Source organism: Penicillium maclennaniae (genome assembly GCF_028827695.1).
Source record: "Penicillium maclennaniae strain IBT 15551 chromosome Unknown utg000003l:1.0-5670915.0:1.0-5674809.0, whole genome shotgun sequence".
Taxonomy (NCBI): Eukaryota; Fungi; Ascomycota; class Eurotiomycetes; order Eurotiales; family Aspergillaceae; genus Penicillium; species Penicillium maclennaniae.
In genome coordinates, this window is record NW_026623215.1 from 5214920 (window position 1) to 5239171 (window position 24252).

A 24252-nucleotide genomic window follows, 5' to 3' on the forward strand; every position below is an offset into this window, starting at 1 on the left:
ATTTGAATCTCCCACACTTGCCCGCTATTACCATCATTACCGTTTCGGTAGTTCAACAACACTGCGAGCTGATGGTCTAATTTACCCCATTTCAATTCTTATTTACGGTGTTCTTCTTGTTTCCGACCTCGCGCTGTCTCTCTTCGGAGAACCGAGTGCTCCCCTCTTTCCGATGCCGCGCCTCCCTCCGTCTCCCCTGAAACTCGTTCACCGCCACCCCTCAATCATGGACGACTCTCCTGTTTCGCCTGGAACACAGGGTGCCAATGGATTTGCTCTTCAAAGCCCTGGATCCCCACGGACTCCTCGTTTGTCTGCGCCACCATCACCACTCATGCCCCGCCAAAACCTAGAAGCTATGGACGAGTCTCACCGGAAGTCTGTAGATTTCTCTACTGAAACAGGCGGCAGTGGTGGTCTAGGAAACCTTGCCGATGAGTTGGCAGATGCATGGGAGCAGGAGGAAGATGGATACGGTTATGCCTCGGGGCAAGAAACTGCCCGGACTGGGTCCCAGCAGATGGAACAGAGCGACAGCGAAGATGCTTATATACAATCGGTTCACGATATGCACTCCGGATCACCAGGGTCAGAGTCGCCAGCCGGGAACCGTTTGCGAGCTCCTCATCTCCGACAACACCGACGTGCGGAGTCACACTATGATGGCTCAGACTATGGAAATGACTCCGACCTCGACGGGTCTGCGGACATCTCCCCCGCTTTGGAAAGCCAAATGGCAGATATCGAAAGTCTCGCGCGGCGGGGCATTGAGAACAACGGTAGTGAAAATGACCATGTCATCCAACGAACAGTCGAGTCACTCCGGGATCTTGGTGGACAGAGCGGGATTGAGAATAGTGCAATGCGGTAAGTCAAATCTAACACAAGGCCCAACCCTCCAACGGATATCTAACTTTGATCCCAGACTCATCACTGCACATTCCTCCATTACATCGCATCTCACCCACCAAACCCGCACCCTTCAGTCTCTCATCCACCCAATTCTCTTCTCGTCATTCCCTCTCCTATCCGAAGACGCCATTGACTCCCTTATACCTCTGATTGACGAAGGCCTCCTTCCGAACCTCCCATATCCGTTCCCTGAACACTCTCGCCGCGATTCAAGACCAACCACACCCTCTCAACCTGCAGCCAACCCACTTGCCTCCCTGCAAGCTCTTATCTCTCAAACATCCGACATCACCCTTTCTCTCCGCAGTCTGAGTGACACTCTCTACGAGTCTCGCCAGTTAACCTCCACGGCCTCACGGCGCCTCAGATCTGCCCGCGAACTCGTCTCCGATCTACGACGCGAGGAGGAAAGCCGCGAAGAGGGCTCACGATGGCTCGAGCGCGGCGACTGGGATCGCCGATTGAAGGATCGTGAAGCCGGCAAGGAGTGCGCAGATGTTGTCGGCGGTTTTGAGGCCGTGTGTGGTGAGTGGCGTGAGAAGCTGTTCGGGGCTGGCGCCGAAGTAGCTGCGGCATAATTTGCATGGTCAATTTCTTTCGTTGAGTCTCTAGGAAGCCGGCGCGCCTCCAGGACACCACTAGACTGCTATGGGCTTTTTCTTCGCTTTCCTTGTCCGATATCCACGGTTCCATTCTTGTCCGTCCCTTTCTGCGGCCCCAGCTGGTCTGTTTATATCCCGATTTCGCCATGTTGGGTATTTAGCTCGCGCGCATATAGTTATACACTTTTGGATACCATTCATTGAACTTGCATATCTCTTTCGTCTGGTTTCTGACGTTTGAGCCGGTCAATGTGAATTGCCTGTTCCGATTAGTTCCACCTTGTTAGGTATAGTTCCCCTCGTACGCCGTTTCAAACCCCACTCTTGACTCCGCCCTCTGACTTGGCGCATAGCCAAAGATGTATACTGTATTGGATCGACTTTCATCATGTGTAGATAATTATGTGTTTTGAGGTTTCGATGGCTGATCATACCTGTATCCACGCGAGTGCCCGCACGAAAGATTGAATGGGGTGGTAGGGGCCTTTTCCTAAAATGTGTTAAGCTTCGTCTTAGCAGATGCTTTGAACTTGGCCTTTCGACCATGACACTGTCAATTTAGAGTTGACTGTGCAGAATACAGGAAATATACAGGGCGCTATCAGTCACAATGGGCTGAACAGACCCCTTAGGAACAGTATAAGTAGATAATATCACATTGATATTGGTGACATGCTGAGTCCGCCTGTTTCCAACAGAATAAAATCCGAACATCTCCGCTACGTAAAAAGAACATCAAGTGAAGATATAAATCAAACAGTTTTGAAGGTCTAAAATGATCCTATTCACTGAATCCCACCCAAAACGGGATCAAAACATGGGAGTTGAACAAGATATTGGCATCACTTGAAGCATCACGGATGACAACAGCCTATCCGGAAACAAGGAAATTAAAGGACAAAGAAATCGCAGGGCAACAAGATCATGAAGCTCGCTCGAGCCGATGATAGTCATTGCAGAGGGGGGTCATGAAAACAGGCGCCAGATAGGAAAAGGGTCACTTTTTGCTCGTTCCCTAGTAATGAGATGTGAAGAAAATGTAGTCAACCACCTATGAAGGCGCTTAGCTCTGCTGTTGCTTCCAGCGGGGCACCCACTTGCCGCCGGCGGCACCCTTAGGCTCCTCGGGCTTGGGGGCGGAGGGCTCGCGAGTATGACGGGGCACGTAGCGCTCGGTAGGAGCTTCGCGGGGCTCGCGGGGGGCAGGGGAGGCGGGGCGGAACCAGAGCTGGCAGCAGCGCCGGCACGCAGGTGGGGAGGAACATAGCCACCACGGCGGGGAGCCTCTTCGCGAGCAGGGGCGGGCTCGGGGGCACTGGGGCCGGCGGAATCTCCCTTAGCGGCCAGGCGGTCACGCCAGCCGCCACCACCAGCGGCAGCAGTGCGCGGGGCGACGTTGAGACGGGGAGCTGAGCGTTCGGCGGACTCGAAACCACCACCAGTTTTGCGGAGAGCGCGGCGGGCTTCCGCTTCTTCCTCGCGCTGCTTCTGGCGAGCGGCAATCTCGTCCAGTTTTCTGCGGAAAGAAAATTAGTCATATGTTTCTCTTGCTGTACTGGGAGAACAAAAACATACCCTCGCTCCTCCTCGCGCTTGGCCTTCTCCTCTGCCAAAGCACGGCGACGCTCCTCGTCCCGGGCAGCGCGTTCCTCCTCCTCGCGCTGGGCACGCTCCGCCTCCTCTTGGCGGCGGGCTTCTTCTTCCTCGCGCTCCTGCCTCTCGCGACGGCGGCGCTCCTGGACTTCCTTGACACGCTGCTTCTTCTTGGCCTCGAGCTCGCGCTCGGCAGCCTTGCGGCGCTTCTCGAACTCCTCGTGACGCTTCTCCGAGATCTCCTGGCGGAAAGTAGAGAAGCGAGGAATCAGACGCTCCAGGCGATGCTTGAGAGCAAGAGCCTCGACGTGCTTCTGCTTGGACTCCTTGAGAGTCTCGGCCTTCTGCTTCTCCCAAAGGGCCAAATCGGCCTTCTTCTGATTCTCGTAATCGGCAGTGATGTGCTTCAGCTCCTCGCGACGGAAAGCACGCTCCAGATGGTCAATACGCTTGGCAGTAGTGCGCACACGGTCATTGAGCTCGTTCTTCTCCTTTTCAAGCTGAGCCAGCTTGATGGCACGCAGGCGGTTGGCATCCAGCTCATCCATGTCGAACTCGCTGATATCAATACCCTTGACGCCGGTTTTAAGCTCCTCGAGCTGCTTCTTGAGCTCCTCCTGCCGGATGCGGTCCTGCTCATCCTTGATGCGCTTGAGCTCACGATCACGCTGCTCATCAGCAAGACGCTGCTTCTCGGCTTCCTGGAGCTGCTGGGTACGGATGCGCTTGCGGGTCTCCTCCTCACGCTGCTTGCGCTGAAGAGCATCGCTGGCGGCCTCCTTCTTCTTGTCGATGACCACACGACGAGCGAGGGTCTCCTCGTGCTCCTGAGCGGCACCCTCCAAAGCACGGGCCTGGGCGGTCTGCTTGGCCTGGAGGCGGGCCTCATTGTAGGAGGGATCCACATACATGGAGGTGATGTGAAGAGTCTTAGCCAGGCGAGCCAGCTGGAAGCGGGCAATCTCAGCGGGGGTGTGTTGGAGGCGCTGGACAGAGCCGAACTCGCTCTCGGCGGATCCAGCACCGCTACCGGCATGCATAGCCTTGGAGGAAGAGAAGACATCAGAGTCGAAGGACAAGGTGCCGGAGATGTGGTCCACACGGATGGCGAGATCACCCTTCTTGCAACCGTTCATGATGAATTTCTCAATCATGGCGGGGGTGATCTGGAAGGGATCGGGGAACTGAGCGAGCTCATAGACGAACTGGAGCTTGACGGAGTCGTAGACCTGGGAAAGCTGCTGGAACAGACGGGTGAGAATGACCTGCTGCAGAGGCACAACGTACTTCTCCATCTCGGGATCGGCACCGATCTGCTTGAGAATGGGTGTGATCTTCTTGCAGATCGAGAGCGGGTGGAAGTCGACCTCGAGGATGTTGTACAGTTCGCGAATTTCGGGGCGAACGCGCTTCAGGAGACCCTTGTTGAGAGCATCCCGGAACAGAACGGAGCGAGAGGGGGCAGAGGCCATACCCAGCAGGTTAGTGAGGCGGGTGTTCTTGTTCTTGCGGGCCTCATCAACGTCGATCAGAGCGCCACGGGAGCGGTCAGTGCTGATGACGGGGATGGACAGAGCGGACAAAAGAACGAAAGAAGCGGCCTTGGTGATCTCGGCATCAGTAACGGAGGGGTTTTCCTTCTTGGTGCTCTGGCCGGAAGCCAAGGCAACGGTGGAGAGACGGAGAAGGTTGTAGTAGCGGTTCCAGGCGGCGGCGTGGAAGAGGTAGTTCTCGCTGACAAGGAAGATACGGGCGAGCTTCTCGTAGTAGTTGGCCATCATAACGTTCTTAGCGGGACGCTTGCTCAGGTTCAGAAGAGTGTGGATGTCCTCAATACTGCGGAAGGCCTCCTGCCACGAATTCCAGCTCGACAGCGACGTTCAGCTGCTGGAAACGGGTATCCAAGTGGCGCTGCTGGGTATCGGCATCGCTCAGATTGATAGCGTGCATCTGGGAAGAGTACTTGGCGGCATTCTGGACGTGGTTGCGGAGCAGCTCGCAGAGACGGCGGAACTCTGTCTTGCGGGTATACTTGAGGCAGAACTGGAAGGCCTGCAGAGCGGTCGACTGGTACATGATCTCGAGGCGGGCATTGTTCTTCAGAATCTCGAGGACGGTACGGTACGTCTCCCATAGGAACTTCAACCAGGGAGTGACGACGGCGCGGTCGGTGCGGTCACGAGACTGCTCACCGGAGACGGTGGCTAGCAGGATGGTCTCGGGAGTCTCGATGGCCTCCAGATCTTCGATGTTGGAGGAGGGAGCGGCGGACTCGAGGGAAGACTGAATCTCATCGGCCTTGGTCTGGGCCTCAGTGACCTTCTGCTCGGCGAGCTCGATGAACTTCTTCAGGACGATCTCGATGGTGCCGACGTTGGTGTTCTGAGCGATGTTCTTGTACTGGTACAGACCATCCTTAGCAGCCTTACCCTTGCGCAGGTCGACAGCGAGTTCCACGAAGAGGAGCATAACGGGCTCGAGCGAAGCGATCGGGCTGCTTCGGGTGCGCTTAGAAGTGACATGCTCGTGGAGGACGGTCAGGGCAGCGGGAGCCTGACCGACGGCGATGAGTTCCTGGGCCCTCTTCACGGAAGTTGTTAGCATATGATGTCGCATAGAATGTCGGGATCGGCTCGAAAAGGACGCACCTTGAGGACATTCTCAGGTTTGATATGCGGTGGTGGCGGCATTGTCGATAATCACACCCCTTCAAGAGGATTTTTTTTTTTCGTTGGATAAAGTCGGAGCGAAATCGAGAAAAGCAAGCAGGCGTCTTGCACACGGGCAGTGGTCCGGGACCGTCGTTAAAAAGGCTGCCACGCGAAGTACCTATACCTGGAGGGGAAGATAGGCCTGTTGTGCGTGAACCAGCAAAAATTGCCCGATTCCCACTTTGGCTTCAGGCTAAGCGATGGGGCTGTCACGTGTTTTTGGTGTCTGCCTCAGGCGTGGTTATATATGACTCGTATCACGATTACCGGGGATATGATGCGAACCCATCGAAACCCAGAAATCGACGAAAAGAGCGATGAAGATGAAAAGTCATGCTGACGCCTCACGAGACACCAAAGAACACAAATAATACCTCCAAAATCGGCGACTCAACTATCCAATTTTGATGGGTCGAACTAATGAGCCAAAGTCGCCGCTACCCAAGTTCATTATTATGACCTTCCTGATCTCCGAGTGCCCGGTACATGTAATCGAACACACGGGCCCTCTCCGTACCACCAGAGCAGAACGGGGAAAATCCCTCTTTCGAAACCTACCAACTCTCGCATCCCTTCCTTTTGAAACCCTTCACTCTCTTTTTTCTTTATTCGACTTCCCCCGTCGAAAACTTACCGGGATTCCTCCGACCCCGTCACTTCATCCCCCTTTCTGATCCCGCCGTGATTGCCCCCTCTCTCTCTCTCTCCTGAAATAACCCCCCTTTCCTGCGATCGCGCGCCGAACTCAATTCGCCGACCACCATGCCTGCTTACGAACTTCGCTCCGGTGGTGATGTCAAGAACAAGAAGCAGAGTGTCGCCGACCTCAAATACCGCCGTCTGACTGAGCTCAATGCACGCCTGAAGGAGGATCTCGATCGCCCGCGGGTCAAGGTGTCTGAAGCTGCGCTCTCGTATGTTCTTCCCCCCCCCTATCACGCTTCAGTTTCAACCGCAACCGCAACCGCAACTGCAGGAACTAATCAGCTCTTTGTCTCTCAGTCTCATCAGCTACTGCAACAATACTCGCGATTTCATGGTTCCCTCGGTCTGGGGTCAGGTATGTCGCTATCTCTTTCCCGTCAGATAGGCGCGCACAGCTAACATTCGTCGCAGGTCGACAAGCGTGAGGACCCCTATGCCCCTCAGCAGCAGGGCGGCTGCTGCACCGTCATGTAATGCAACCCATGACGATAATATTTCTCGATCGCCCCATGACACGATTTCTTGATTTCCATTCTCCTAATTCCGGATCCCCATGATCGTTTTCTCGACCCCCTCGGACCCGAACCTAAACCACCGCTCGCCTGCTGGGCGCGGCGCGAGACGTGGACCCTGAAGATTCGTTCTGCTGGCCCTGCACGACCTTTCCACGTCTAAATGGGACCATGCGGGTATCTCTATCTCTCTTTATTGATCTATCGTTTCTATTCGACCCGGCAGTGTGTCCCGGACGCTGCATGCTGCCGAGTTCGCCTTGTCTCTTCTATTTCTTGTTCCATTTTTTTTTTTTTCTTCTACTACCAATACTTCTTCTCTTCTGATGCACCATTCCCCCTTTTGTCGTCCAGTGTTTTGAAGCCAATTTCCTTTGTTCTCTGGGTTCTCCAAAAACTTTCTCCAATGTGCAGGAGAGTCGGGTTGCCATTCGTGTATCATAGATTCGATTTGCATCCAATGACCAATACAATACCGATCTAATATCACACTCTTCGCGATCAATCTAACCTAGTAGAGCAACATCAGTCTCTCGTTGCCCCACCGTGATCGACCCATCCACTTCTCGGCTACGGTGTAGCTGATCGTCATGACCGATATCCAACCACCACTCACCTTTTTCAGTGGGTCTTTCCGGGCTCCCTCGGGAGATGTCGAGAGCCAGCTCACAGGCTCTCATGCTTGCAGCTTCGACAGCCAGAATAGGGGACGCCCCTGCACATTCTTCTAGCGAATCTTGAAACTGCTTTCAAGACAGCCTCGCACCACCCCAAATTGAATGTCCAATCTTCTTCGCGTATAGTCAGATGCCAGGCGTAGCCACTGATCTTGTCATCCGGTGCGATGATATCTCAATTGGTACCTTTTAACAACCAGTAGCATCGTGTTGAATCATGCCGTCACGTTTTCAACATTGTTCAATCCTTACAAGGTATGAGTACTCTTTAGGCTCTTGGCATGGCGTTCGACTAGCAGTTGTCTACGTCCCCTCCTCTACACAATGTTGCAGCATATAATTCCCACTAAGCTCGCCGTAGCGACGTCCTTGCATCTCCTACCCTATAGAGCAACGAAACATGTGACGAGTCTAGCGTTGGATCGAGTATTGAAGAAAAAGGTCTTCTCGCCACGTGAGTTTTGCAACTCCAAAGATACGAAACAATTAAGATTTTAATTGAGGAGGGTTGCTTATTCGTGACGCGCAGTCCTTGAGCGATGTAATGAAATGGACAATGTGGTTGGGGAGTCGGGATCAATATTCTGCCTAAGACATCACGATATCCGCCCTATCTCAGCAAAATCCTCCTTAATCCACAAAAGCAAAAAATTTATATACCAAATGGGTTCATAACCCAGTTGGTTACCGGTTCCATAACTCAGTTGGTTAGAGTGTGGTGCTAATAACGCCAAAGTCGAGGGTTCGACCCCCTCTGGAACCATGTGAACATTGAGTCATTCTTTTTTTTTCTTTTTTGCTACCACCCAGCCAAGGTACGGGAGATTGATTTTTTAGTCACCTACCAAGGGACCTCTGGTCAATGGGGTTGAACAACATTTCAAGTGACCAAGTGCTTGTCTAACTAGGTCTACATGACCTCCGGGAACACGGGCAAATAATATGTATGCCTTGCATAATCTGCACGTAGGTTATAGTCGTTCACACCAAAGAGCTGTCACGTGGTGAGCGTTCAAAAGGTCTGAGCCTCTGGGTGAGCTATTCTACCCAAGGAGAGTTAAGTAGTAAAGCCATGCTAGACTTTACGTCTAGAGACACTCGGCAAATATTTTGTGTCATTCCATATCAGATTAGTCCCCAGCTACGTGCAGCACAAAAAAGACCGAATCAGGAAATCACCCCCGCTGACATCATCCAGTGCCAACCCACTCCAATGTTCCCCTCAGGCACGATTCCCGGCATCAAACTCCCCGATCAAGCACACCCTTATCACTCCTCACATTTAGATACCGGCTTTATTGCAGAGTACAGTAAAACGCGAGGCTCCCTCTTTTCAAGATACCAAGATCAACATCATGACCGAACCAACTTCAACGGGGAAGACCATGACCGGACCCTCACCAATTGAGCAAAGCGTCGCACAGCAGATCACACCCCCAAACCCCCTACAGATTTCACATCGCGAGAGCGTGTCTCCCTCCCACGGATCTCAATCCAATTCTGCACCCAGTGCAAGTGGATGCTGCGAGCTGCATATGTACGTCTGATCTATACCCCCCCTTCTCATCTGAGCATTTTCATTGGATATTAATATGCACACGGAACACACCTTTCTGCATATGCATGCACTAATCAAGGGAACTGTCAACACATACTCGGACGCATCCTGACTGGTTTCTAGTTCGCGCAGGAACTTCTCTCCACTTTTGGCACGGACCTCGGGGAAGTGGCGCTGGTACCGAAGACCGGGGTGTGTTTACGGTTACAATCTGGTATTCTGATCCTGGTATTGGTACTGCCTCTGGGGGTGAGAGCGGGGTCACTACGCAAGAGCTGATTCTATGGGATCGCAAGAGAGATGGCGGATTCCCTGGTACGTTAAGAATTGTCGCGCTCTTTCTTTCTCTCTCCACACATATATATATATATATGTGGGTAGCACTTTTGCGATATGGACGCCTTTGTTTCCATGTTTCTTGGGTACTTTTGGTAATTGGGAACTCACACTTACACTTTCCTGGAATTACAGAGGTCAAGGTACTTAAGTCGCTGGTGAGAAATGTCATTGCTCCCGAGAGGGATTTGGGCCATACGGACCGAGCGTTGAGAAAAAACAAGGAAGAGGTGGATAAGAACAAGCAGGAGATTAGGGGGAGGGAAGAAGAATTGTGAAGAGTGTCAGTAAATAGACTAGAAACAAAATCATCATCAGCCCTTTGGAAATTGAGGTATTTACTCGTGTGACGAAAATATGTAGCTCTAGAGAACTACGTATTCCTTGAAATGTCGGAGAAACCCAACTCTCTTACAGCCAATACCTAAGCATCTAGATTGATCAGACTACAAGAACCGATCGTGACAAAAAGAAATGCAAATATTTATATTTGGAGAGAATGAAAAAAAGCGACCATCTCACCAGACCACAATCCCAAAGGAAATATAAAAAAAAATATACGACGCCACCCCCCCCCCAAAAAAACCGAATCTAAGATGACCGACCCATAAGTTCAAATGCAACCTCCAATAAAAAGAAATACCAGAAAAAGAAAAGAAACGTAAAGCAAGGAACGTCAAGCATGTCCATGATCATCACAATAGCGCAATGCAGTAGTACGGACTCAGAAAACGAGATACGCCCGCCGGTCGTCTAGACTGGGTCCCACGGAGGGCGAGCACACATAGTTTTCGAGCAGAAGTATACGCCCAAGACAGCAAGGCTCCGTTCGTCAACGTCATTTGGACCATAGATCGGACAGAGCCAAATTTTGTAGATGTAGGAAAATTGGGAAGGAATCGTTCGAGCCAAGTCATAATCGTGCCACCGACACCCTCAGCGCTCATCAATGCACCGTTAACCATAATCACGTAATATACAGCCGGGAGAGTTATCAACACCAGCTAGGAAGAGAAAGCAAGGAATCAGCTTTCGCCATGCACCTCGGATTGGTGGTGAGGGCGACGCTTCCAGAAGGCAAGTCGTAGGCGACTCCGCCGCTTTGTGAGCCTGTGCAGACCACCCCGTTCCCGTGTTGGTGGCTGTCCTGCGTGTCATCATTCTTGATGCTCTCGCCGGTAGTGGTGGACTGAGTTGGGCTCCGAGTGCCATTAAACCCGGCCCGGAGGAAGTCTTTGTGGTGACCATTCTCGGGTTGTGATTGGGCTGCATCTACGCCGGAGCTATGAATACCACGGCTGTAGGTGCTATCCCGGTCGGCATTAGAAGCATGTGATGTGCTCGGGCGTGTGCTATTGTCGCCAATCTCGCTCTGAGGTGCACTATCGTCTGACACCCGCTTCTCATCCCCGCTATCCACGGCTAAGAAGCTTGTGGCATTGGTCGCGGGTGAGATGGGTGTCATGTTGTTGCTGTGTGCGCTGATACTATGGGTTCGGGTGCAGCTGTTGCGGTTCGATCCTGACGGGGCAGAGGTGCGAACAGAGGAGCTGTGATGTGCGTGATGACGATGAGAGCCAGATGGGCCTTGACGGGAGCTGCTTGGTCGCTCCGGGATAGGCTCAGGGATGGATTCGTGCTCGGCGGCAGTCATGGAATTGACGGCAGTGCCAGCACTGGCCGAGTTAGTATTGGACGAATTGGCATTAGCGGAGTTGGCATAATGAGCAGCGGCAAGGGCGGCCGGATCCTCTAGAGAGTGGGCCGAATCGGTCAGAGGGGTATGATATTGTGTTCCAACAGATCCTCGGCCAGGTTGTGGACCGCCGGGGATGGAAAAGTATGAAAAGTCCGGCATGGCGCCGGGCACGGCACTCGAGGATTTTCTTGACGGCACGTCCGGAGCCAGAGGCGTGCCAGTAATCTCGATTTGCGGACCAGGAGTATCAGGTGACACGACTGGCTCGATGTTATTCTCATTATAGGCTCCATCGGGCGAGGCTCTGCTGGTCTCAGAATCTGGTGAAGGAGGGTATTGTGTGCTGTCTGTAGGCTTCAAAGAGGCCTTTGGGGTGCTCTCTTCGTCGTCCGCTTTGCCCTGAGGACTTTGCGAGCGAGGAGAAATCGCGCTTTCCGCCCGCTCCTCAACCGCTAGTCCCTGTGTCCGTAGCTCATTATTGGCGTGCTCCTGCCATTGCGCTTGATTACGGCGCATGTGATCGACAGTAAACTGCAATTGGGGGAGGAGATCGGTAACACCCTCAAATAGCGGAAGCGCGAAAATGGACATGAATCCAATTTGGCCGGTGGCCAGCTTGTAGATGTTGCCCAGCTCAGGCGGCCCGCCAAAGAGCGCAGTCTCCATTCCTACCTCTTTCTCCATCTCACCTTGGTTGGCAAATTCCTCCTGTAGGATTCGAGTCCACTTCTCGGCGATCGCCCAAGGCCGTGCCACGTTGCTGATATCGGCACACTTGATCAATAACCCACAAAGGAGGGTCTTGTACAGTTCAACATCCTGGGGCTTCCAGTCCTCGACGCACTTCTGGCTATCATGGTACCTCTCCTGCAGAGATCCCATCCGTTGCATGAACTTCTGGTGAACGCCCATGTCAGTAGCCAGAATGGAGCTAATCAGGAGCTTGCGGAGTTGATTGTCTTTGAAGGCTGAAGGCCAGTGACGGCGAAGGATCTGAGAAAAGGCTGCACAATGGAATGCCTCGAGAACAGAGTTGTCGTTGTACAGTTGCGCTAAGGGGGCATTGAGCTTGATGAGGAAGAAATTGTTGACTCCCGGGTGGCCCACGTCGTGGCCAATCGCGGAAATCAGTAAAGTGAGGGCGTCAAAAGGAGAGATAAGAGAAGCTATAGAAGCCTTTGGCGTAGAGATTTGACCAGAGGGTTCGTAAGGAGGGAGAGCGCCGATGCGAAGTAGGAAGCAAAATACTGACTGCAAGACATCAATCGCATGACGGAAGTTGTGGTAGAGGACGAAATTATTGTAAGCGGCGCGACAGGCAAGTAAGAAGGTCTGCAGTTCACCGGGCGTCAATCGCCAGTGTTCTAATCCGGGCAAGTTGAAAGCGTGCTGGATGATCTCGCAGGCTGCGAATACTAGCTCATCCTCGGAGAAATCGTGAGCACAGAAACTCCAACTTCCAACTTGTGTTTTAACGAAAGCTTCCCGGTGCGGTTCCACATGGATTTCCCTAAAAGTGAACAGATGAGTAAATGGAGTCCACTTCTGGACGGGACGATGAGACATACCGTTCTTGAAACTCATCAACAATCTCCTCTGGGTTGCATATTCCTTTCATGAGTTTTGAGACCATTGCCTCTCTCAGATAGGCATACGGCTGTTCATCGTGAACGCCCACCCAGGAGAGTTTACGGTTCTTCTTGTGTGCCAAGAATCGCGACATCTCCCTCTGGGCGGACCGATGATACCGGTAAGCATGTACCACAAGACCCTGAATTCGAGAGCGATCCAGGGGCGCCATCAGGACATCGATTGCACCGGCATCGAGACACCGCGCAATCTGCTTGTGTTCTAGAGTGATCGGGTGCTTACTCTGCGGCTCGCTTGTCGGCTCAGGCGCATCCGAGCCAGCGGCGCGCAGAATGGCGATCGGAATAACGAGCTTCGGGCCACCTTGAACTTGGATATCGTTTGAGACGCCCGAGAGGAGTGATAATCCGGGCGCTTCGTCCGAATGGGAGGAAAAGGTAAAGGTGCGCTGAATGGAACCGGGTGATGGAGGGCCGCCGTCGGTCATCCACGAGGCTCGGCTAGCCTTGCGCCGGGCGACACTGAGGTCGTCGCTACTGAAATCGATACCGAAGAAGGCGAAGATCGGGGTACAGTCGCTACCGGCCCGATCGCTTAGCTCGGCGAGTTTCATGGCGAAGGAGGCTCCACTCTGGCACAGATAGATCTTCTTACACACGCCCAACAGGAGATCGACATCGGTCTGCAGCGCCTCCGGCTCTTCGGGTAGGGCGAGGGAGCGGATAGAGGATTCGGTTGAGGTAGCGTCGATGGAGGTTCTGCGCACCCATCTCTCCGACCGAACTCGGTCATCAATGTAGACGCCCGAGCATTCCACGCGGTCCACCATAATGTCACAGAGGGGGAGGGGGATTTCACCGATCCACAGCACCGTGATCACAGGGCCACCGAGAATTACCGAGATATGAGTGAAGCGAGGCGGTCCGACCTGACCTGATGTGCATATGGTCCAAATGACCTTGAACCGAGAGCGCGCGGATACTGGATGGGAGAGAGGAGAGGTCTATGCGCGAGGAGAGCGAATTCAACCACGTCGCGAGGATTCCAAGGCAGGTCGAGAGAGTCGGTTCAGAGAAACGAGCGGCGAAGGGCAAGGGGAGGGAAGGAAGGACTAGAGTTCACGCGTGAACAATGCAGTTGTGATGTGGCGATTCAGGCGTCGCGAAGCAGACTGGGGAGATCCAAGACAAACCCAACAGGATCGCAGTTGGAGAATGCGCGCTGGTTGTCGGTGCTGGACGTTGGACGCCACAGATGACGGCACGTGAGGGGGAACGGGAAGGGGGCCTTCCTTTTTTTTTTCCCTTCCTTTTCCTTGTTCCTTTTTCCCTTTGGACGATGACTGGTAGGAAGGGTGTTTTTACCTAAGGGAGGAAGAATGATATTTTTAATACAAAGGAAAAGTGAATAGGGCGACATAGTGGATCGAGATCTGAGATATCGAGAAGAAAGAGAAAACAAGTGGAGGGGAGGGGGGACACGGGGAAGGGGCTTCTGTCCTGCTTCTGGAAGCCCTTGAGGGGGGCGGGACGGGATGATCCTCGACTGGACTCGACTCGGCCACTTTCCTTCTACCCAACCCTACTCACTCGGCCTATGATCATAAAGGACTCCTCTTTTCCTCCGTCAATTTTCCATAGCCCTATACTTCCTGTCCACCATGATCTCCTTCGTCTAGAGCCTCGATCCCGGTGGACCCATGACGCCTCTCATTTGAGCGCACAGTTTTTCTAGAAGGCCCACCTTACTTAAGCCCGCCGAAATCGCCCTGATCATTGGCTGCCGGCTGCAGGATCCCGTTCGAGGCTCCGGGGAGTCCGCGGGAAATGACGAAGGGCGAGATTCTAGGGGAATCCATTCCGGGTTGCATGATCTCATCACTCACCCGCGCTTTCTACCTCCCCGACCTTGGATCTCTAACGAGCGAGGATCCTAGGGTCTCTCAGTCTCAGTCTCAGTCTCAGTCTAGGTCTAACCCTTAGTCGTTCCCCGCTTTCCACGGTGCCTGATGCGCGCATCCTCCGTGGTTCTGCGGCCGAATCACGTACGAAGGACTAGCCAATCACAGTCCCAGGCCAGGCGAAGAATGTGAGGAATCAATTTGCGTCTCATTCCCAGGCTATGTACCCAGAGAACCCTTGTACATTACTCATATACCTGTACACCCATGCACATCCATGCACAGCCATGCACAGCCATGCTCACCCCCGGTCGGTGATCCCTCTTGAGTTGGCGAAGCTCTAGACAGTGCAGATAATCTTACCCTTGGTCGTGTTGCTTTCCAACAACTGGTGCGCCTCCATAACCTGCTCAAAGGGGAACACCTTCTCCACGAACACCTTGAACGTCCCATCACAGAACTTGGGCAGCGCGTGCGAGACCAGCGTATCTCGAAGCTTGGCCTGGTATTCTTCATCCCGGCTACGCAGTGTGCTACCTTCGACCCGAACCCGCTTGAAGAGCAGAGGGGCGATGTTCACGCCCTCGGGCAACTTGACTCCACCCATCAGTCCCAACAACACCACGCGACCATCCTTCGCGGCAACATCCAGGTTGCCCTGGAAGTAGGGCGCGCCGATGAAGTCAACAGTTAGGTTGACGCCGGCGCCGCCCGTCGCCTTCTGAATCTCGGCGGCCCAGTCTTGAGTCTTGTAGTTGAAGGCGGCGGTCACACCGAGCTCCTTCACGAGGAAATCAATCTTCTCCTGCGATCCGGCAGTGGCATAAATCGCTCTGGCTCCTTCGGCTTTGGCGAGCTGGATGCCTGAGATCGAGACAGATGACGCGCCGGCGTGGAACAGGACGGACTGTCCGGCTTGGAAATCGCCGATCAGGAAGAGGGCCTGCGAGGCAGTGATCCAGGTCTATCGAATATGAGTACACGCCACCGACCGGGAAAAATGTAGATAAGGAACAAACCTCTGGCACGCCGGCAGCCTGCTCCCACGAGAGCTCCTTAGGCTTGTGGACAAGCATCTTGGTCGAGACGGCAATGTACTCCGCGTAAGCACCTATTGCATCATCAGTTCAAGAAAAACCTCCAGGATAGCATACTCCGTAAAGATGGAAAGAGCAAGAAGCGAAGTGTCGAAACATACCACCATAAGCAAGGCCAAACACTTCGTCTCCGACCTTGAAATCATCCTTCGATCCAGTGCCCACGCTCTCCACCACGCCGGAGAACTCGACGCCCAGGGTCTCGGGTGCCTGCGGCGGAAGCGGGTACTGACCCTCGCGCTGCAGCAAGTCCATGCGGTTGAGACCGAACGCGTGGATTTTCACGATGGCTTGGCCGGCAGCGGCACTGGGCTTGGCGATCTGGTCGACGAAGAGGGACGTGGCGGGACCTTTGCCGCCCTTGACAGCTATGAAAATGTAAGTGTCATGATCTGGTATATTCTTGATTGGCTTTGCCAATTGTCAGGCATAGATTCCAGCGGGGTTTCAAGCTCTTCGTGAGCTGTGCTTGTATTCCAGCTGCACGCAATGTAGATTGCGGGAATGGCGGGGATGGCGGGGTCGCGGTCAACTTACCGATGGCGCGCATCGTGGAGCTCATGATGGTCAGAAGATTCAGAAAAAAGCTGCGAAGCTCAGTGGTTGAAAATGAAAATTTAGGAGTTGCAAGCTGGAATCGGTTATATATCCTGCCTGTGGTGGATGGAAATCGTCAGAAGTCGAGTGGACAAGGTGCGCTGACAAATGATGTAGAGAAGAGGATCCCGCGTGTGACGGTTAGCCGGCACAAGCAGTTGCCTTGATCTACGACGTAACCTCAAAAGTTTTCAAGTGCACAAGTTCGGTATAGTTGATTATAGCAAATGCAATCCAATTCTTCTGATCCTGCACAAAAGGGAATATGGTAATCGTCAGAAGTCAACCGCCCTACTCCATGCAATCCATGCCCGTTTCCATGGACGACCCCAACACTCCATGGTTTTTGGTCTGCCGTAATCGAAGACGCCAAGAAAATGAAACAAAAGAAACGAAGAAACAGATGGGTACGGGCACTGGGCAAGTGCCAATAAAATAGACCCCCAGCGCTTTTGTCTCGCAAGGTACCACGCATATGCAGACAAGAGGATCAAAAACAGCTATCATACAATCCGAAGAGCTCAGAACAAGGTCTGGCACGTAATGGAAAAATTATTAAGAAAGAAGATTCTTTAGAGAGGGACTCGCGCTCGCGCCGGAAGTTGCGCTAGTGCCGTTCACGCCGTGTCGATTGGCGCTGGAAGGCCCTCCCAGGAGAGGTGGTGTGTCCTCTGGCCGAGTGGGAGGAGCGGGATCAGTGAGTCCACGCGGGTCAAGGCGCGCCTGGGCCGCCGGGGGCGAATGTGATGGTGCTCCCATTCCACGGTCAACAGCGTACATCCGCGGGGGAGGGCCGCCGTTCAAAGCACTAAGTGAGGTTTGCGGGGACCGGTTGACTGTCGCTGATACAATTGGTGGAGACGCGGAAGCTGCATACGGTCGGGGTGGAGGTTGAGAGAGATGCGGCGACCGAGCAGTCATCGGGCCATAAGGGCTCTGGTGAGTCGGATATCCCTGGGTTGGGGGCGGAGGACCTGCGTTCGGGTATGGTGATGGCGACATTCCGGGATGGGGCGGCGGATAACTGCTAACGCGATGAGGCGGGGGAGGTGCTGCGGCGTATACAGGCGGCGACATCCCGTTGCGCATGACATCAGGCGTGGGCCGCTGCTCGTAGCTTCCAGGGTAAGCTGGAGGCATAGGACCGTGCGAATGAGAGTGAACAGGAGGCATTGGTCGCCCAAGCGGCACTCCAACCGGAGCAGGGTGTGAATGCGATGCAAAAGGATGTCCTGGCATAAGCGGTGGTGGATTGGCCGGCATGGGCCGTTGAGCAGTATAAGGTGAAGGTCGGGGGTCGGGCACAGGATCGGCAGGTGGGTTCTTGATGTGGCACTTGTGGCATTCATACTCTCCTGCGTCCCCATTCATCTGCCCGAATGAGTTTTGTGAAGGGTAGCGCGAGTGGAACGACGGGCTAGCGGAGTTGAGTCCCCCTCCGTTAACTAAAGGCGCCCGACGTCCGCTGGGCCACCATCTAGGGCTGTAATCGGATGCACACCTTACGCATTTCCGGTGTGTCACGGCAGAGACGGGTCGCGCGGCTGCTGGAGGTTCCGTATCGATGTCCATCGCATCCAATCCAATTTCGGTTAAAACTGGCTGGGGCTTTGGGATATCTTTGACGAGCACCCCGTTGCTTGTTGAAGCCCGTCGAGGGCCGCTCGCAGTTACATGGCCTTGGGACTGTGGAGCAGTGACTGATTGTTGGACGTAGGCTGCCTTTCGTGAAGTCCCGGTCAGCGTAAGGTCGGCCTGCTTGTACGTTTGCGCGAACAGTTGTAAAGCATTGAGACCATTTTGACCAACCGGCTCGCCGATTTCATGAAGATTTGACACGCTGTGGCTGGGGCAGTAAATCACCGGCGTCGCAGTCCCGATTTCCTCACCCAGGCGAATAGTCTGTAGACTGTCTCTCCGAGAGTTCTTCACCGGCGTAACATCAAGCCCAAATCGGTAATGTGCCTGGAATGCACAGCCGATGTGGAAGTACGCGTTACATCCAGGCGAGCTGCAGGAGACAGATGCGCCCTTGTTGGTTTTGCAAATCTTGCAAGTCTCGCGCCACCTTTCCTTGGGGATGGATCCGAACCCCTCAGCAGGCTCCAGTTCATCGGCATCTCCATACCTGATCTCGGGTGTCCATAATGAGCACAGAACGTGGGCCCAATTGTTGCCAGCGGTGCGCTTCAACGGCTCTCGGGGACCAACAGGTTTGCCGACAGCTTCCTGGCGCTGACGATAAAGCTTGATCGCCTCAGAAACCATCTCTTTCTCCAACCTTTCCTTTTCTTTCTCTCGGTCTGACTTTTTCCGGCTGTTATTCTTGGGCGTCTCCATGAGTTCGTGTTCGGTCCATGTCACAGGGCATAAAACACATTCATAAGTCGTAGAGATGGAAGGACTGCGGTCATTAGAGCACATATCACATAGCCACTTGTTGCCGGGCCGCGATCCCTTCACCCCATAGCAATTGCGGTGAACCGTAAGGCGGCAATCTCTGCAAGAGAGGTGCTCTTCACCAGTGGGGTCAACTCTGTTGCAAACCGCGCACGGAAGGATCTTGGCCCTAGGCGGATCAGGGATGATTGGAGGCGCATCGCTCTTCTCAATACCTGGCTTCTTCTTTACCGGCACGGGCTCCACTGAAGTGGCCGTAGAAGTTACAGTGCTAGGGTTGTCAGAACGAATCTTCTTCTTGTCTGACTTGCTTTCGTGCTGCAGTTGGGGGTTGCTGTCGACAGAGATTCCCATCGCGGTTGCGGTCGCAGCCGTGGTGCTGTTGATTGTGAAGGGTGTTTCGGTAGCTAGTATCAGCTGCGCCAGCATTTCCTCATCAATGCGACGTCTCCAAGATTTGTTGCCAGTGGCCGCGATTCGCTTCCCAACCTCATCCACGTCCTCATACTGGATGGCATACTTGCGCCACAGCAATGCACAGCGGAGACAGAGAGCGACTGTGAGCAAAGTGCCCTTGTCTTTTTTTGCAGAAGGATCGGAGGGGACTGTGGTGCCCGGTGGAACTAGAGGAGCCCGTCGCCATTGTCGCGAGTGGCGGGTTTCGCAAAATTTGCACTGAAAACCACGCTTCTGGGTGGCTGCCTTCTCGTTATCAAAGGCAGAATCATCGTGATCATCAGCCACGTCGTCGAGCAGCTTTGAAGAAGTAACGCTCTGCCGTCGAATCTCCTTCTTCCCTCGCCTTCCTTCGTAGCTTCCCCAGACCTGTCGGCCACGAGGAGTCTTCTTCCACATGTAATAGAATCGTACAATCTGGTAGATATGAACGGTTTTCACATGCTTCATGATGAGGCGCCACTCCGAGCCATGCTTGGCAACGCCCTGTTCGAAGAGCTTAACTTCTTCCGGTCGAAGATGGGGCTCCTTGAGGTCCTTGTACTTGTTGACCTTCTTCAATTTGGCGAGGGCGGTCTGGACGTTAAAGTTCTCAGAGTATAGGAGTTGAAGGGCCTTGTCCAGGAAATTAGTGCAATACTTCTCGACTCCAACATCGGGTGCGAGTGCTTTCGCCTGGCGCATATAGTCGTCGATGAATCTGACCCGGTCCTGATCGCTCAAGTGAGATCCCGGAGAGTCATCTTCACCTCTAGCGGAGATCTGCTCTGATGTTGGCATTTTGAATAGCAGCTCGGCCGTGCGTGCCTGTTTGCCGTTGGGCATTGTGACTGGCTCATCCTCGCCGCGCTGTATGTAGCCTGGTGGCTCATCCTGAACCCATTTTGGCCGGTTGGCTTTTTCGAGTTTGGCGGCCTCGAGCGCAGCCGCAGAGGGTTTCCCAACGGTCTTCGGACCACCTGTCGCCTTTGCAATCTTCTTTTTAGCATCAAGAGACTTCACATATTCCACTGGCCGACCTGGCCAAGCAGGAACAATCGCTTGATGCCGGGGTCCGAGTCGAGAGCTTGCACGAGGATAAATCCGGTCGTCATAGTCGAGAGCATCCTCTACTCTGCAGTGCATGCCCAGATAGCGGTAAGGCCACATCCTCACCTGTGCCATCTGCTCTACCGTTTCTGGAAGTGGCATCGATTCTTCCACTCCTGCCGGGGTGCTGGCCGAAGTTCCATTGGCGACTCCGTTGACATGATGATCGTCTTCTTCCTCCTCGATGACCTCGTCCTCACCATCTCCTCGGGCTTCTCCAATCAGATGCGTGTTGCGTGCCTCGAGTTTGCGTTCTTGCGCACGGCTGCAAGCAGCGCAGGCCCAGGCGAATCCTCGGGCGGGCTTCTTCGTCAACACGGGCCGGACACAATGCATGTGATAGGTAGAATGGCACACGGCACAATCCACAGACTCGGAATTAGCAGCGAACAGGTGACATCGCTTGCATGTCTTGACAGCACCGGTCAATTCCTTGCCTTTCCCGATCTCTACCAGAATGAACTTCCAGCGGTCATCAAGAACTCGCTTGACATTTGGAGGGACGTTCACGACATCCTTGGTGGGAATGACGTCGTATAGGCGATGAATATAGCGATCAAACATCTTGTCGTACCAGAAACTGTCGCGAGATTTCTTATAGCTATTTAAGTCAGTGATCTCGGTGACATGTCGAATTTGGCATTTGCCTCGTAATGAAGATAGCGGACATGTGTCTGAGTGCATCGATGCATAAAGATAGCGCGTGTCTGCGCTATGGCGCTGAATGTCGCGTGGGCGGTAGTACCAATTGACACGTAACGCTTCGATGACACCAGAATCTTTCGTCTTTGATGGTAAAAGCTCCATGATTCGAGCCAGGTAATACGGCTCACCAGGAGGCTCGCAAATTAAGTAGACATGATCTGGATAATTAGTGTTAGTCTTTTTCAATCACGACTGTGAGAAAATCAAAACCAACCATTCACAGCGAATGTGGTGCCATCATCAGCTGTGATTTTACCATCCTTGAGAAATGGCTCCGAGGATTCAAAGTGGACCATATTAGTGAAATGGCCCCCTTCGGAATCTCCCGGTGCGGATGTGAAGAGCTTCTTTGCAACACTCCCAGTGTTCGGGCCTGCGGGATTGCTGGTAGTAGCCTTCCGTTTCCTTAGGGGGCCAGATCCATTCACTTCTTCTGGCCGAGATGAAAATGAAGAAGTACCAGGAATGGAATCTCTGGGCACTGGAGTAGCGCCGGTGCCGTTGGTCAGAGTCTTTCGTGATTGCGTAGGTGATGATTTCTCACTCTCAGGGTTGGATCCGTTGACGAGGGAATTGAGAGCTAGGCCGCTGTTGCGCTTGGCAGCTTTTGCGGGGCCGGTGTCGAGTTCCATATCAATGTCACGGTCCTCAGCGTAGTTGGGCCGAGGGGCATTGCGGCCTCTAGATCGCGTCCCATAGGGGGCGGCGGAGGAGCCGGCCGAATCGGCCACAGGCTCCGGCGAGGTGCTCGCTGTCATCGAGTGTGACTCTGATTCATGCACTCTTATTTATATGCCAGCCGGCATGAGCAGAGCGTGTTTGAAGAGAGCGAGAAGCTCGCGAGAATGCTGTTGGCCTGGTCAGTCACAGCCGGGGGCAAAACACGTCGTGGCGCGATACATGTACGTGGACAGTGCGGATGATATGTGGGAACCACTAGAGGGAGGCGAAAATCCGAAAAAGCGGGTAGATGGAAAAGGTCAAGGCATGTGAGTTTGGGGGAGCAAAGAACACCGGGAAGGGGAAGACGAGAAAGAGGAAGTGTGGGAACAAGAAGAAATGGCACCGGGAGTGGACCAGACACACCCGTGTCAGATCTAACTGCAGGGGTGAAGGGTAGACGAGGGCAAAGATATCAAGGTGGACACCGTCCGAACTTCAATGATAGGGGAGGCGCCAACGGCGGTAGCCGTAGAAGGAAATATCATGACTTACTGTGGATTAGAATGAAGGAATGGGAGTGGAAACGGAGAATATGCCCAAGTTGGTAGAAGAAGGGAGGAGGGGGGCGGAGGGGGAGGGGAAGGAAAGAAAGATAGAGAGTTAGAGAGATGGGGAAGATTGGAAGACGGGAAGACGGGAGGATGGAAATGGAAATAGAAATGGAAATGGAAAGATGGAAAGAGTGGAATGGGAGGCGAATGTTCACAGACGCGATGGGGGGAAATAGTGCGAAACAAAACAAGCGCGCAGCCGGGGGAGAGAAGAGACCGAATCGGAAGAAGGAAACGGGCCGTTCAAAGTAGACGACGTTATAAAAGAAGAGAGAAGCACAGAGAGAAAAAAGCGTCGAGGATCCCGAATGTGCCCCTAGTCCCGATATGTTAATATGACGGATCCTGACTTTGGAACCAAGGGAAAAGGTGCAAATGGCCCAAATGGGTCGTCCAGATCCGATTGCCTGTTATTGGATGCTCGTCCCCTTGCTCGTCGATCTACCGGGGGCGCGCAAGATCGAGCTACATGTGGAAATCCATGGTGAAAGCCTACGAGGGGACTGGACTAGGGAACAGGCCAGGGAACAAGTATCTAGGTGAGTGACGACGAGGAATGCTGTCACGTAGGAGGCTGCGTGTTGGATGTGGCCCCAGCAGGGGGGGAGGGGGAGCCCCGGATGCATCTTCATGTCGGCTCTTCGATCATTTTGCGTCCTAAAGTTTGGAACAATCTTGTGTGAGGCCTCTCCTGTCCTGAGATCCGCAGGCGTAAAGCGAAAGAAACAGGCCCAGGGATATCGTAGACGGGTATAATTTCTACGTCCGTACCGGAATGCTAGACCGTTCGTGGCAACTGATATCGGCGTCAGGTTGTGGTAAAGGTAGCGTGGGAAAGGGCACTAAGCAGCCGGACCCCACAAGCATTTTAACTCCATCCACGATCCCTGCGGAAGGAAAAAAAAATACGTGACGGTACACATAGCCTTTCCTCTTTTCCCCTAAACCCGTAGTGGGCTCTAGGGCCCTTTTGATTTGTTTTGTACCATCCTTTCCAACAAGTGAGACCGGCCTCTCGACTCGCTTATTTTAATCGGACGCCTGGCCAGAAGCACGTTCCGGTGCTAGGCTTGTCGATATAATTTAGCTGGAAATGTACGCGGTACTGGTTGATTCACGGTGATATCCATGGGTCCTATCGCACGAGGAGGCAAGTGCACACCGGAACCTGATTAACCCATAATTTGGGGCAATCCCCAGGATGTTTCTAGCCAGGTCGGCGCTATTGAATCATATTCATTGTGCTCATTGTGCCAGTCGGAGAAAGCTTGGAGACCTTAGGGTCAACCCAACTAAGAAAAGAAAAGATCGAACATGGAAGCAAGGGAAGAAATGTTAGTCACTATCGAAAAAGAACCCTGGACTCAGGCTCCAAATCATCTAGGACAATAATTTTCCTGAGTCATTTCAACTTCTACCGCTCACTCGGTCCAATGACGATCAGAGCCGCCGAGAACCTGGCCGAGAATGATTTGCTCCCGGCGGCTGTTGCGTGTCGCCACCTTGGCCAAAGCTCCAGAACGTGTGGACTCGGCATCAATTTTCAAAGGTACCTAGGAAAAAGACATGCAGCTGATGCATACCCTTTGTACCTCTCGAGTCTTTCCGCATTCGCTTGGAATTGAAAGGAGACGCCATCTTGTGATCTAGGGTGATCAGACCTCCGGGAAAGAGTACCTGTCTATCAGTCTGCAAATCCGGTTGGATAATTGCGCACACGACATGAGCAAAGACCTGTAATATGGCTGGTCCACGTTGCTCAGTTGCTCGGGTGGGCTGATGCCTTATAGGGATCAAGTCGGCAATGGGCCCGGGAAAGGGGAAATATACAGCTCTGGG

General features: G+C 53.4%; 7 protein-coding genes across 7 annotated transcripts; 3 read left to right on the forward strand and 4 right to left on the reverse strand.

Moving 5' to 3' along the window:
• Positions 1–172: 172 nt before the first annotated feature.
• N7477_004067 (uncharacterized protein) lies at positions 173–1490 on the forward strand (the record flags this gene model as incomplete). Its single annotated transcript, XM_056965730.1, has 2 exons — positions 173–867; positions 926–1490. The coding sequence occupies 2 exons, from the start codon at positions 173–175 to the stop codon at positions 1488–1490; spliced, it is 1260 nt and encodes a 419-aa protein (XP_056825683.1).
• Positions 1491–2577: 1087 nt separating this feature from the next.
• Positions 2578–5797, reverse strand: tif32 (putative eukaryotic translation initiation factor 3 subunit EifCa; the record flags this gene model as incomplete). The annotated part of the gene is made up of 5 exons (XM_056965731.1): positions 2578–2696; positions 2738–3030; positions 3090–4957; positions 4986–5690; positions 5756–5797. The coding sequence occupies 5 exons, from the start codon at positions 5795–5797 to the stop codon at positions 2578–2580; spliced, it is 3027 nt and encodes a 1008-aa protein (XP_056825684.1).
• A 783-nt stretch (positions 5798–6580) lies between these two features.
• On the forward strand, positions 6581–6997 carry N7477_004069 (guanine nucleotide-binding protein subunit gamma; the record flags this gene model as incomplete). Its single annotated transcript, XM_056965732.1, has 3 exons — positions 6581–6732; positions 6821–6878; positions 6935–6997. The coding sequence occupies 3 exons, from the start codon at positions 6581–6583 to the stop codon at positions 6995–6997; spliced, it is 273 nt and encodes a 90-aa protein (XP_056825685.1).
• A 2070-nt stretch (positions 6998–9067) lies between these two features.
• N7477_004070 (uncharacterized protein) lies at positions 9068–9884 on the forward strand (the record flags this gene model as incomplete). Its single annotated transcript, XM_056965733.1, has 3 exons — positions 9068–9249; positions 9440–9585; positions 9742–9884. The coding sequence occupies 3 exons, from the start codon at positions 9068–9070 to the stop codon at positions 9882–9884; spliced, it is 471 nt and encodes a 156-aa protein (XP_056825686.1).
• Positions 9885–10600: 716 nt separating this feature from the next.
• On the reverse strand, positions 10601–13724 carry pdeB (3',5'-cyclic-nucleotide phosphodiesterase PDE2; the record flags this gene model as incomplete). Its single annotated transcript, XM_056965734.1, has 2 exons — positions 10601–12815; positions 12874–13724. The coding sequence occupies 2 exons, from the start codon at positions 13722–13724 to the stop codon at positions 10601–10603; spliced, it is 3066 nt and encodes a 1021-aa protein (XP_056825687.1).
• A 1411-nt stretch (positions 13725–15135) lies between these two features.
• Positions 15136–16454, reverse strand: N7477_004072 (NAD(P)H-quinone oxidoreductase; the record flags this gene model as incomplete). The annotated part of the gene is made up of 4 exons (XM_056965735.1): positions 15136–15759; positions 15815–15906; positions 15994–16260; positions 16430–16454. The coding sequence occupies 4 exons, from the start codon at positions 16452–16454 to the stop codon at positions 15136–15138; spliced, it is 1008 nt and encodes a 335-aa protein (XP_056825688.1).
• A 590-nt stretch (positions 16455–17044) lies between these two features.
• Positions 17045–21897, reverse strand: N7477_004073 (DNA-binding E3 ubiquitin-protein ligase SNT2; the record flags this gene model as incomplete). The annotated part of the gene is made up of 2 exons (XM_056965736.1): positions 17045–21297; positions 21354–21897. 2 exons carry the CDS (start codon positions 21895–21897, stop codon positions 17045–17047), a joined length of 4797 nt encoding a protein of 1598 aa, XP_056825689.1.
• Between the last annotated feature and the right edge of the window lie 2355 nt (positions 21898–24252).